This window comes from Oncorhynchus nerka, linkage group LG7 (genome assembly GCF_034236695.1).
Source record: "Oncorhynchus nerka isolate Pitt River linkage group LG7, Oner_Uvic_2.0, whole genome shotgun sequence".
NCBI classification, from domain to species: domain Eukaryota; kingdom Metazoa; phylum Chordata; class Actinopteri; order Salmoniformes; family Salmonidae; genus Oncorhynchus; species Oncorhynchus nerka.
The window spans coordinates 48,236,702-48,250,944 of record NC_088402.1 but is presented as its reverse complement, the minus strand read 5'-3'; the positions used below and the strand labels follow the sequence as shown (position 1 = coordinate 48,250,944).

The 14,243-nt window shown below is 44.0% G+C and overlaps 1 protein-coding gene across 1 annotated transcript in view; it reads left to right on the top strand.

Annotated features, from left to right (window-relative positions):
• The window catches only part of LOC115131846 (proline-rich transmembrane protein 3-like), a 37,961-nt gene extending 26,597 nt beyond the window's left edge, over positions 1–11,364 (top strand). The window contains 1 exon segment of the mRNA XM_029663873.2: positions 6,793–11,364. Within this exon segment, the coding sequence (XP_029519733.2) occupies positions 6,793–8,819 (2,027 nt within the window). The 3' untranslated portion in view covers positions 8,820–11,364.
• The last annotated feature ends 2,879 nt before the right edge of the window (positions 11,365–14,243 follow it).

Below are 14,243 nucleotides of genomic sequence, written 5' to 3'. Positions count from 1 at the left end.
CATCTCTGGGATATGTGGGACGGTAGCGTCCCACCTCGCCAACAGCCAGTGAAATTGCATGGCACCAAATTCAAAACCACAGAAATCCCATAATTAAAATTCCTCAAACATACAAGTATTTTACACCATTTTAAAGATAAACTTGTTGTAGATCCAGCCACAGTGTCCGATTTCAACAAGGCTTTACTGCGAAAGTACAACGGTAGAGTTTGTTAGGTCAGTACCGAGTCACAAAAAGCAGAAATAGAATTAATCACTAACCTTTGATGATCTTCATCAGGTGACACTCATAGGACGTTATGTTACACAATACATGTATGTTTTGTTCGATAAAGTTCATATTTATATCAAAAATCTCAGTTTACATTGGCACGTTATTTTCAGTAGTTCCAAAACATCCGGTGATTTTGCAGAGAGCCACATCAATTTACAGAAATACTCATAATAAACATTGCTAAAAGATACAAGTGTTATGCATGGAATTTTAGATCCACTTCTCCTTAACCTCTTGATTCTAGCCATCCCAGATCCGGGATCGTGAATACAGCCTCAAAAGCTCATTACCACAACGCAACGTTAACTATTCATGAAAATCGCAAATGGAATGAAATAAATATGCTAGCTCTCAAGCTTAGCCTTTTGTTAACAACACTGTCATCTCAGATTTTCAAAATATGCTTTTCAACCATAGCAAAACAAGCATTTGTGTAAGATTATTGATAGCTAGCGTAGCATTTAGCGTAGCATTCAGCATGCAACATTTTCACAAAAACAAGAAAAGCATTCAAATAAAATCATTTACCTTTGAAGAACTTTGGATGTTTTCAGTGAGGAGACTCTCAGTTAGATAGCAAATGTTCAGTTTTTCCTGAAAGATTCTTTGTGTAGGAGAAATCGCTCCGTTTTGTTCGTCACGTTTGGCTACCAAAAAAAAACAAAAATTCAGTCATCAAAACGCCAAACTTTTTTCCAAATTAACATGGTAAACGTTGTTTAGAATCAATCCTCAAGGTGTTTTTCACATATCTCTTCGATGATATATCGTTCGTGGAAGTCTCCTCTCTCCTCTGAATCACATGGAAGAATGCTTGCAGCTGGAGATTACGCACCAATTTCGACAAAGGACACCGGGCGTAGTCTCTTATGTAGTCTCTTATGGCCAATCTTCCAATGATATGCCTACAAACACGTCACAATGCTGCAGACACCTTGGGGAAACGGCAGAACGTGTAGGCTCGTGCAGGGCGCATTCACAGCCATATAAGGAGACAATGGAAAACAGCGCCTCAAAAATGTTGCTCATTTCCTGTTTGAAGTTTCATCTTGGTTTCGCCTGTAGCATCAGTTCTGTGGCACTCACAGATAATATCTTTGCAGTTTTGGAAACGTCAGTGTTTTCTTTCCAAAGCTGTCAATTATATTCATAGTCGAGCATCTTTTCGTGACAAAATATCTTGTTTAAAACGGGAACGTTTTTTCATCCAAAAATGAAATACTGCCCCTAGTGTTCCAAGAGGTTAATGCAACCTCTGTGTTAGATTTTTTTTAAACTTTACGGAACTTTACCATGCAATAATCTGAATACAGCGCTTAGACACAAAAACAAGCCATACAGATATCCGCCATGTTATGGAGTCAACAGAAGTCAGAAATAGCATTATAAATATTCACCTACCTTTGATGATCTTCATCAGAATGCACTCCCAGGAATCCCAGTTCCACAATAAATGTTTGATTTGTTCGATAATGTCCATCATTTATGTCCAAATACCTCCTTTTTGTTCACTCGTTTAGTACACAATCCAAACTCACGAGGCGCGGGGAAGTCCAGGCGAAAGTTCAGACGAAAAGTCCTATTACAGTTCGTAGAAACATATCAACCGAAGTATAGAATCAATCTTTAGGATGTTTTTATCATTAATCTTCAATAATGTTTCAACCAGAGATTTCCTTTGTCTGTAGAAATGCAATGGAACGCAGCTAATTCTCACGTGAGCGCATGTGATCAGCTTATGGCACTCTGCCAGACCCCTGACTCAATCAGCCCTCATTCCCCCCTCCTTCACAGTAGAAGCCTCAAACAAGGTTCTAAAGACTGTTGACATCTAGTGGAAGCCTTAGGAAGTGCAATATGACCCCATAGACACTGTATATTTGATAGGCAATGAGTTGAATAACTACAAACCTCAGATTTCCCACTTCCTGGTTGGATTTTTTCTCAGGTTTTTGCCTGTCATATGAGTTCTGTTATACTCAGGCATCATTCAAACAGTTTTAGAAACTTCAGCGTGTTTTCCATCCAAATCTACTAATTATATGCATATTCTAGCATTTATGGCTGAGTAGCAAGCAGTTTACTCTGGGCACCTTTTTATCCAAGCTACTCATAACTGCCCCCCAGTCCCAAAGACGTTAAGAGAAGGGAGTTACACAAATGTGAGAGGTTGTGTGTGACCATTTGTGTGTGTGTGTGCTTTTTCCTTTTTCCCTATGTAGGTGCCTTGAATATTGTGTTTGATAGACTAGCGAGTGAGAATGTCTGTAGACCATCTGTCAGTTTTCTGTCAGTTTTCTTGTCGTACAGACATGAAAAAAGTCTCTGCGACTGTCGCAATGTCCGCAATGTTGTCATGGTTACCAGACTGCCACAGCAACCAGACCAAATCCTCATGTAACAAGATGATGTAGGGGTTGTAAATTCTCAGATAGAATGACCTACTTTTTTATTTCTTCACATTGTGGCAGTAAGGTGTTTTCTGTAAGCTCACCATTACCTTGTAAATAATAATGTGGGTTTATTTTCCTGTAATAATAAACAAAAAGTAGTTGTCAGCTATACTCTGGTCATTATTTGAACTGGCTAGCCAGCTAGAATGAGCAAAAGCATTGTTTAGAAATAGCTTTTGGTTGCCTGGCTTGCTAGGTTGACATTTACTGAACTCATTTTTAAACGGATGGGATCATTGATGTTGAAATAGAGAAAGTATGCTATTTGGAGGCCTGGACTGCTGATATAATCATCTCGCTAGGACAATTGTCTACAGACATGTCGATAGACGGACTGTAAACCAGCTTTTAAACTTTTTTCATGTCTGTGCAACATGGAAACTGACAGTCGCAATCTAATTGTCTACAGACATGTTGTTAGACCACGTATAAGCTGGCCTTTAGGACTCAAAGAGCTCTGAGTGTTCTGTTCACCATTTCTTTACTTCTCCAAGTGTGTGTGTGCGTTCTTGCGTGCGTCAGCTCGCGAGCACGCACGTGTGTGTGTCTTTAGAGAAGGCTGGGAGAGACTGGTAGAATTTATGATTACAAATTGTCTGAGATTAAAGTTGAGCCAAACCCCATATATTTCTCGGACAGCATACAGTGCATTTGGAAAGTATTTAAACCTTTTTCTACATTTTGTTACGTTACAGCCTTATTCAAAAATGGATTAAATAAAAAATATTTCCACATCAAACTACACACAATATCCCACAATTACAACGTGAAAACAGGTTTTTAGAAATTTTAGCAAATGTATTAAAAATAAAAACAGAAATACCTCATTTACATAACCATTCAGACCCTTCGCTATGAGATTTGAAATTGACCTCAGGTGCATCCTGTTTCCATTGATCATCCTTGAGGTGTTTCTACAACTTGATGAGGTGACCAAGAACCCAATGGTAACTCTGACAGAGTTGATGGAAGAACCTTCCAGAAGGACAACCATCTCTGTGGCAAACAAAATTCTCTGGTCTGATGAAATCAATATTGAACTCTTTGGCCTGAATGCCAAGTGTCATGTCTGGAGGAAACCTGGCACCATCCCTACGGTGAAGCATGGTGGTGGCAGCATCATGCTGTGGGGATGTTTTTCAGCGACAGTGGCTGGGAGACTATTCAGGATTGAGGGAAAGATGAACGGAGTAAATTACAGAGAAATACTTGATGAAATCCTGCTCCAGAACGCTCAGGACCACAGACTGGGGTAAAGGTTCACCTTCCAACAGGACAACGACCCTAAGCACACAGCCAAGACAACGCAGGAGTGGCATCGGGGTAAGTTACTGAATATCCTTGAGTGGCCCAGCCAGAGCCCGGACTTGAACCCGATCGAACATCTCTGGAGAGACTTGAAAATAGTTGTGCAGCCACGCTCCCTATCCAACCTGACAGAGCTTGAGATGATCTGCAGAGAAGAATGGAAGAAACTCCCCAAATACAGGTGTGCCAAGCTTGTAGCGTCATACCCAAGAAGACTCAAGGCTGTAATCGCTGTCAAAGGTGCTTCAACAAAGTACCGAGTAAAGTGTCTGAATACTTTGTTTTTCCTTTGTGATTATGGGGTATTGTGTGTAGATTGATGAAGGATTTTTTTTTAAACTTTTTTTTAGAAAAGGCTGTAATGTAACAAAATGTGGAAAAAGTTAAGGGGTCTGAATACTTTCCGAATCCACTGTAAGTTGTGTTATGGTAGTCCACCCAGTCAGTGTTATCTTAGTGTTTAAGCTCTGGTGGTTGGAGGGGATGAATGGAATTGTGATTGGAGTGTTATTGGCTTTACCGGGCTTAACAGGATAAGGTGGAGCTCTCTGGGAAAATGATTTGCTTGTTTTACCTTGAACTGCAGATAGATCGTATGTGCGTTTTCATGTGTGAACACATGTACGTGTGTGTGTCAGAGAGAGAGTGTGTGAAGGGAGGGGGAACAGGCATATGTGATAGATATTGTGGCAGGTCTTTGATAGTTTCAATTTGTGTCATGTGCTTCATGCTCTATTCCCACAGATATATTATGTGCTATACAGGATTTTTTACAAAATTTTTCATTGTAATTTCTGAAAATGTCCATTTATTTTTATTGAACCTTTATTTAACTAGGCAAGTCAGTTAAAAACAAATGCTTATTTCTAATGATGGCCTACCCCGGCCAAACCTTAACCCGGACGACGCTGGGCCAATTGTGCGCCGTCCATAACAGTGCGCCGTCCATAACATTTTTTTTTTTTATCACAACGTGAAATGTGCTTCCATTCAGTCAGAACTCAAAGGGCAAATAAAGGTGTGTTGACTGTGTTAAAGGCACTGAACTGTCTTGTTTGCTGAATGAGAAAATGAAATAGGCAGTGGCATGGTGCATATTGCCATAGAAGCACAGCGACTATGCCTCAATGCAGTCGTGATCGTGGCTTATTGGGGGTGTGGCCATCTTGTGAGAGTGAATGTCATTCCAATTAATCTGCTCTTTTTTTATTTATTCAAATCTGACTAACCCAGTGCACTGCTTACTACAAATTCTACAGTGCCTTAAGAAAGTTTTCCTACCCCTTGACTTATTCGGTCACAGCCTGAATTCAAAATGGATTAAATAGATTTTCTTCTCACCCATGTACACACGATACCCCATAATGACAGTTTAAATGTTTTGAAAATTAAATAAAGAAATATCTCATTTACATAAGTATTCATAGCCCTGAATCAATTCGTTAGAATGACCTTTGGAAGCGATTGCACACCTGGATTGTACAATAATGGCACATGATTATCTAAATGCACATTAAATCTTTAAGCTCTGTCAAGTTGTTTGATTTTCATTGCTAAACAGACATTTTCAAGTATTGCCATATACTTTCAAGCTGTTTTAAGTCAAAACTTTAACTAGGCCACTCAGGAACATTCAATGTCATCTTGGTAAGCAACAGTGTATATTTGGCCTTGTGTTATTGTCCTGCTGAAAGGTGAATCTGTCTCCCAATGTATGTTGGAAAGCAGACTTATCCAGGTTTTGCCTGTGATTAACTCTAATCTTTAACACATACTGTATGTACTTTAAGAAAGTAGTGTGCGCATCACACACACTTGCACATCAGATGCACACACACACACAATATTGTACAATATTTGCACATTATTCATTAAAAAAATATTCAAGCTCTGCCAAGTTGGTTGTTGATCATTGCTAGACAGCTATTTTCAAGTCCTGCCATATATTTTCAAGCCCATTTAAGTCAAAAATGTAACTTTTAAAATAATAATGTGCAAATATTGTACAATCCAGGTGTGCAAAGCTCTTAGAGTTACCCAGAAAGACTAACAGTTGGAATTGCTGCCAAAAGCGATTGTATCATGTGTTGACTCAGGGGTGTAAATACTTAACGAAATTAGATATTTATGTATTTAATTTTCAATACATTTCCAAAAATGAATAAAAACATGCTCTTACTTTGTCACTTTGAATTCAGGCTGTAACACAGCAAAATATGGAAAAAGTCAGGAGATATGAATACTTTCTGATTATGTCAAGAGATGATCTCATCAATTACACAATCTAGTAATAAGCAGTGAGCTCCTAACAGGGAGAGGAAGAGGTGGAGAGGAGGTGATAATAAGAGAGAGACTATTTACCATTTGGATTTTGTGTGGGGGCTGTTTGGGGTTGAAAGAGGTGAACTGTTTCACAATTACCCTTTGTGATTTTTTGCCCTCATTGGAAAAGACTGTTGACAAAGTTGAAATATTGAGTGTTGAGTGTCCTTTGGCCTGGTAGGAGGTCAAGATATTCAACTCCCTGTGGGTTATTTGTTGCCTTGTGGAGGAGAACCTGCTGTGCTTTCAATACACTCTTCTCATAGGAAATTAGCCCCCTCTAGTGGGGTAGATGGTCCACTGTATGTGTCCACTTGTTTTAGCTGGGTTCTGCTCTATTAAAGAACGTGTATTTGAGTATTATTGTCAATCATAACAATCATGTTTTGGGACAGTTCAACATGATGAATTAACAATTTCTCTCTCTGCCTCCAGGGATGACCCCTCTCCACATCACCCCTACTCTACATATTGTCAGAGGGCGGTACATCCCCAAAAATGACCCCCGCCCAGTTCAGAGGAACCACTCTATCCCTGTGGGCCGCCCTCACCTCCACCCATTCTCCTCTCCCTCCTCCACTCTCAGCTCCTTAACTTCCCCCAACGGCACCTCTCTCCTGTGGGATGACCTGAGAAGGACGCTGGGCTTCGCCTGGGGGCTCCATGTCTACGGCTCGGCTGTCCTCTTCCTGCTCTTCCTGGCTGGAGCGACCCTGGCTCTGGTCCTATCCCCTAGCATGCACTGCCCTCACCGTGGTGCACTGGTCCTGGCCAACACCCTCCTCCTCCTGGCGGGCGCAGCCAGGGCAGCTATGTGCCTGATTGACCCATACGGAACAAGGAAGATTCTTCCACGGCCTACATTGACTGCTCTTTATAACCTCCCTCTGCCGTTACTGGTGTGGGCTCAGGCTGCACTGGTGCTGCTCGCCATGAAGGGGGCACGTGTGAGTCTGCTGCCATCTGCTCTGGAGCGCCCTCCTCTGGTGGCTGTGTTGGCTGTATTACAGTGCACCCTGCTGCTGGCTGCTGACCTGCTCTCCCCAGCCCTGTCCCCAGCCGTGCCTGTCACCCTGCAATCTCTATCTCTCTGCTGGGGCCTGGCACTCTGTCTGGGCTTCCTGTGCTATGTCTTCCCCAGCCTCCGCCACCTGCCCACCCAGCCACCTGTCCCAGAGGAGGGGAGGGCAGTTAAAGCTTGGCCGGGGGGTAGGAGGGCAGGGTCAGTGGTGGGTCGTGTGCTGGTGTTGTCTGCCCTCCTAGGGGCATTGTGCTGTGGGCTCCATGTCCACGCCACCATGTGGCTCTACGGGATGTTGGGGGACTGGAGGCGCTTCTGCTGGGACTGGTGGCTGGTGCACTTCTGGGCCCGGCTTTTGGAGCTGGCCTGGGCCTTTTCTCTCATTCTCTTGGGCTCCTGGGTGTTCTGGAGGCCCCAGAGGGCCCAAGGGAGAGGAGAGGAGGGAGCAGTGGAGAGCAGGGGGGGAGGAGATCTCCCCTCACCTGGACAGTCATCTGGGTTGACTCATAAACACACCTGCTGGGCCAAGATAGTCCAGAGCCTGACGGGGAAGCCCTGTGGGAAGTCAGAGAGTAACGGAGTGGGAGGGATAGGAGTAAGAGGGGGCGGGGCGGGGGAGCTGCCTAATAACTGGGCAGGGCAGGAGCGCTCAGGGGCTGACATCAGCAAGAGTCTGATCAGAAACCAGAACCGTGAGGCTCCACCATCACACCCCTGTGGCGTCAAGGACAGCAACCGTGGACGTAACCAGAGGGGCAGGTCTGCAGAAAATGGGGTGTCGGATAGGTCCACAGGATCTCTGTTGCAGGCGTTAGGCCACCCCCCACTGCACTTGCTTAGCGGCAGCCTGGAGCAGGAGAAGGAGTCAGGGGTGTCTCTGTATGAGTTTGACCTGCGACCCCCCTCCCCCATCGACCTGAGCCGCAGCATTGATGAGGCCCTGCACCAAAAGCACCTCCTCCATGGGGGCAGCCTGTTTCAGCCCCTGTGCGCCCCCTCACCCACTCCCTTCCCGGGCTCAGCTGTCAGTCAGGGGGGCCCCTGGCTCCGCAGGAACACTGACCCACAGATCTCTGACAGCAGTGAAGATCGCTTAGCCTGTACAGATTCCTCCGTGCCACTTGGCAGTGTGCTCAACAGTGTTCCAAACAGGCAGGTCACTGCTCCCCCCACGCCCTCTCACCAGGGGCACTGCTGGGCCGGGGACAGGGGAGCCAGTGTCCCCTCCTCAGTTTCCTGTCCCATCTCCCTGCACCCCTCCAGAACCTCCAAGGGGCATCTTGGGGATGAGGGGGAAGTCGACACAAGGCTGTTCCTCACCCCAGACACTAAGACCCAGAGGGGGAGGGTAAAGAGGGAGGGAGCGGGAGGGAAGAGTTACCTTGTGGTCAGCAGGCAGGATGACTTGGCCAGCATCAGCAGTGAGATTATTGACCTCTGAACCCATAACTCTAACCCAGGACATCAGGACCAGTGACCAAGCCCCAAGCAAAACCATCAAAAAACAAACTTACATAAAGTTATTACCTAAGTGTTAAGGTCTTAAGTCTATCTAGTCAACTAGACTTTATCATAAACATTGACTTAACTACATGAGGAATGTTACGTGAATCATGGACAGAGGACCTATTTTGAGAAGATGAGGGAAAATACATAAAAGCATTCATATCCCCTGAGTAAAAACAGATGTCCTATATGGGACATTATCCAGTGTTTGCTCTAAATGTGAGTGGTTCCAATGTATTTATGGCACAGGTGTGGCTAACCTGACTCAGATTCTTATGTGAACAACAGAACACACACACAAACACACGCCTACAGATACACACCTGTGTACATTTGATTAACTTGCTGCATTTCACATACATCAGCACATACTGTACATTCACTCCTTGTAGCACTATTATTTAAGGTGGTACTGAGCAAACAGAGGAATGGATTGATACAGGATTCATATTGGTGACTACCCAGGGATTCCTTAATATTTATTGGTCATCTCTCTACCATTCCCTCTGTGAATCTGTTGCCAGCCATGTATGTTAAATATGAACGTCGTGGGTCCTTCCTTTCTGAAAGCCCCTGTTAAAAATGCATTTATATGAATTTATTCACTTTTTTCGCTTTGATAGTATTAATTTGCTGTCCTTGATATTTGAACTTGATGCATACGTTCATGTGTTTTTAAGAGTTGTGCCATACACATTGATCACATTGGTGGTTGATTTCAAGTTATGCTTAAAAATACATTAATAACACATTACCTGACTGACAACTGTGGTCTTTTTCCATATTTCCTCTCGCAGGAAATTCGTGTAGCAGTCCACACGCATAGGATTGCTGGTAATCGGCTCATAATTGATTTGCTGTTTCAGTAGTTTGCCTTGTATGTAAATGTGATGTTTATTAGGAAAAACAACTGAACTGACACGCAGAAAGAAAGTGCATTATCCTGTGAAACTGTGGCTGATGCCCGGAGCTGAAGCTAAAATAGTTCCTGCTAAAACCAGACATTTTAGTTTGAAAATGATGCTGATACATTTCACCTGCTGATTGTGTGTGGTACATTCTATCACGGACTGTCAAAGCCTATGACTGCATTTTGTAACACTCAATATAACTGACATCAGTATAAACATACCCACAATATTTTATCAGTTGCAGCATATCAATGCACACCGTGAACTTTTTGTATTTTTTTAGCTATGCTCCTTGCTCCATACAGCTAAGCAGCTATATTTCATTATACTTGCCTACTGTACTATGAACTACAACACTTCTGTACTGTAGTACGCTACTGCCTAGACATGAGCACTCTAGGCAGAAGTATTTTTACTACTCAAGAGGAAAATATCATACAAGTATATTATGTAACGTAAGAAAGTATGTATGTTATTTTTGGATCTTTGTAAATAAAGGTGCACTTCAAAAATGATCAAAAGGTATTTACTGTGAAGACAATCTGAAGTGGTCTTTGAAGCGTTGAACAGAGTTATCTGCCAAGAGAGTGATGACTGGTCATGGCTTATGGAGGAATATTGGGAACAGTGACTGTCCAGCCCTAATTTCTGATATGCAGGATAGAAGTGTTGAAATAAGTTTCACAACAAACAATACCAGGGATTGCAGTAGACGTTAGCATTTCATTTTTAGGGGTTAAATGGCAGTGGCACTCTCTAATTTGGAGCTGTGTCCATTTTAAAATGATACTGAACAAAGCCCAGGAGTCGACCCTCAGTCCCATATCTCCTCTTGAGAACTGGGTTGAGCAAAATAGGCACAAAATGGGAGAAGATATTTTGAAACGGAGTAAAATGGGGAGGTACTAGATCACCTCCAATAAGAAACCCTCTTCTTTTTCTTTTTTTTAGATTTAAAATCCTTCCAAACGTGTCATACCGAACACGGCCTGGGTCCCTGTGCGACAGGATCAGCTGTTTTCTGCCTCTTTCAGGGTCATTGCAGTCTCTCCCTATGACGTGAAATGATTGACTTGTTTAATATTTACAGTACAGTACAATGGGGTGGTGCTGTTGTCCACATTCCAATGACCCCATCTGATTTCAGTATACTTTGCTGTTTCTCCATTCACTTTCAGCTTGAGGTACTGTAGAAATCATCCTTATAACTACACGTTTAGGATCAGATCACCCTACCTCCAATTCTAACCTTAACCATTTGGATGGATGACGAATATCTGACCCTCTACCCGTGATCTGGGACAACTTCTGCCTTCTCCTTCATTGCATTATGGGGTTGGGTTAGAAGGACCTTCAGCAGTGATTGGCAGTTGTGGGGATGTTTGTGCCATAGTACAGCAAACCAATCAGTCCTCCTCTGTGAACAGTCATCACAGTGCAGAAGTAAAGATTTTCCAACATATTCATTTAATTCATTTGCTAGTTGACTGTTTCTATATAAAGTTGTATTATATTGTGTTGCGGCATCTTATCTGGTTTCAAATAAATATGAGAAATATTTTAAAATAATCTGAAATAATGTGTTATTACTTAGTGTGTTTTTGCTGCCAATACTTACAGTATTATGTGTTATTACACTTGTAGTACAGGTCTTAAAAATGTCACAGCATGTAAATTGCTTTAGATAATGAAGGCAGTCCTATATTATTATACAGCTCATTCATTTACTCGTTTATTATCTCGTTCACTTAAACTTTCCATCCATGAATCTTTTTAGGAAGTTGTTATTGTATACTTGGCATTACGGGCCACATGAGTGTGTGAGAGAGAGAGGTATATAACAGAGAAACATAGAGGACAAGCATAAATGTACGCAGACGGTACCCTGGAGTTCTGCTCCTAGATGGACTTGGGCAGCAACTGGACTGGGAGGTGAGTCTTGAGGTGAGGAGAGGTGGTTAACTTGTCCAGAACCTCCACCCCCAGGACAAACAGTAGAGTAATAAAGTAGCTGTTTGATGGTCATAAACAACATCACCAAATCCCTCTTGATTTTAAACATGTTTTTACATATCCATTTTTTTTTACAGTGAAATTACAAAATGGCAGAAGTAAATGTTGAAGTTTTCCAATTCTCTATTATAAACTGAAGGGAAAAGTGGAATGTGCATCTTCAGGAAAGGAACTTGGATGTCAGAAGCTCAGGGGCTGTCCGACCAAAGTACAGCAGGTCTAGAATGTAGGAGACCAACGTGGTTCCTAAGAAGGATAAAGAGAGAGGATGGATACACAGTCATTCACGAACCCAAACACTGTCTTTAATGAAACCTCAACATCAGACATAGAGAATGTAATCCAGCCTGGCCTGGAAGTTATTCTTCTGTCCCAGCTGTCAGTGAAGTAGTTGGTCATAGAGACTATGGAAGTCAAAGAGTTTTGGTTTAAGTTGGCAGCCCCATCTGTAAAAATTAGAAATGTAGGTTGTTTTCTCCAGAACCAAAACAATAGGGTGTTTAGGATGTGAGGTTTAGTCCTTGTGAAGTTTTTTTAACAGTGAAGAAGCAGATCTGACTTTTCTTGCCCAGAGTGAGGCGTTTTATTTGCGTGGAGGTAATAATTAGCCGGTGACTGTACAATATACACAAAATATAAGAAACGGGTGGTTGCACTGTATATAGCGTACATTCTCCTTGTATAGCCTATAGCATACATTCTCCTTGTATAGCCTATAGCGTACATTCTCCTTGTATAGCCTATAGCGTACATTCTCGTGTCTTTTACTTTTCGTGTTGTAAATTAGTTTTTATTTGGCTCTTTAAGATCCCAGTCAGGATCTTCTGTCTTTTAACATATTACAACTTATTTTGTGACAATTGCGTTGTTTAGGTGTCACGCCTTGGTCATAGTATTTTGTGTTTTCGTTATATATTTGGTCAGGCCAGGGTGTGACATGGGTTTATTTGTTGTGTTTCGTATTGGGGTTTTGTAGGCATTGGGATTGCGGCTGAGTAGGGGTGTAGCATAGGTTTGGCTGCCTGAGGCGGTTCTCAATCAGAGTCAGGTGATTCTCATTGTCTCTGATTGGGAACCATATTTAGGTAGCCGGGGTTTCACTGTGCATTTCGTGGGTGATTGTTCCTGTCTCTGTGTAGTGTTCACCAGATAGGCTGTAATAAGTTTCGCGTTCCGTTTGTTGTTAATGTTTATTCAGTTATTTCATGTATCGTCATTTCTTCATTAAAGAACATGATTAACCACCACGCTGCATTTCGGTCCTCTCCTTCGACAGACGAACGACGTTACAGAATCACCCACCACTCACGGACCGAGCGGCATGGTAACAGGCAGCGACAGCAGGAGAAACGAAAGGAAGAATGGACATGGGAAGACGTGTTGGATGGCAAAGGTTGTTACACTTGGGAGGAGATACTGGCCGGAAGAGATCGCCTCCCATGGGAACAGGTGGAGGCACTTAGGAGAGCAGAGGCAGCCGGAGATAAGAGCCGACGATACGAGGGAACACGGTTGGCAAGGAAGCCCGAAAAGCAGCCCCAAAAATGTATTGGGGGAGGGCTCAGGGAGAGAGTGGCAGAGTCAGGAGTCAGACCTGAGCCAACTCCCCCTGTTAATCGTGAGGAGCAGCGATCAAAGGACTTCTGGACTTGGGAAGAGATATTGGATGGAAAAGGACCCTGGGCACAGCCTGGTGAATATCGACGCCCCAAAGAAGAACTGGAGGCGGCAAAAGCGGAGAGGCGCTGGTATGAAGAGGCAGCACGGCGACTCGGATGGAAGCCTGAGAGTCGGCCCCAAAAATGTATTGGGGGGAGGCTCATAGGGAGTATGGCTATGCCAGGTAGGAGACCTGCGCAAACTCCCTGTGCTTACCGGGGGGCTAAAGAGACCGGGCAGGCACCGTGTTATGCTAGTGAGCGCACTGTGTCTCCAGTGCGGGTGCATAGCCCGGTGCGGTACATACCAGCTCTTCGTATTAGCCGGGCTAGAGTGGGCATCGAGCCAAGTAAGGTTGGGCAGGCTCGGTGCTCAAGAGCTCCAGTGCGCCTGCACGGTCCGGTCTATCCAGTGCCACCTCCACACACCAGTCCTCCGGTAGCAGCTCCCCGCACCAGGCTTCCTGTGCGTGTCCTCGGTCCAGTTCCAGCACCACGCATCAAGCCTTCAGTGCGCCTCGCCTGTTTAGCGCAGCCAGAGCCTTCCTCCTCTACAGCGCTGCCGGAGCCTCCCGCCTGTCCAGCGCACCCAGCGCTTTCCTCCTCTCCTGCGCTGTTGGAGTCTCCCGCCTGTTTAGCGCAGCCAGAGCCTTCCTCCTCTACAGCGCTGCCGGAGTCTCCCGCCTGTTCAGCGCTTCCAGAGCCTTCCTCCTCTACAGCGCTGCTGGAGCCTCCTGCCTGTTCAGAGCAGCCTGAGCTGCCAGACTGCATGGAGCA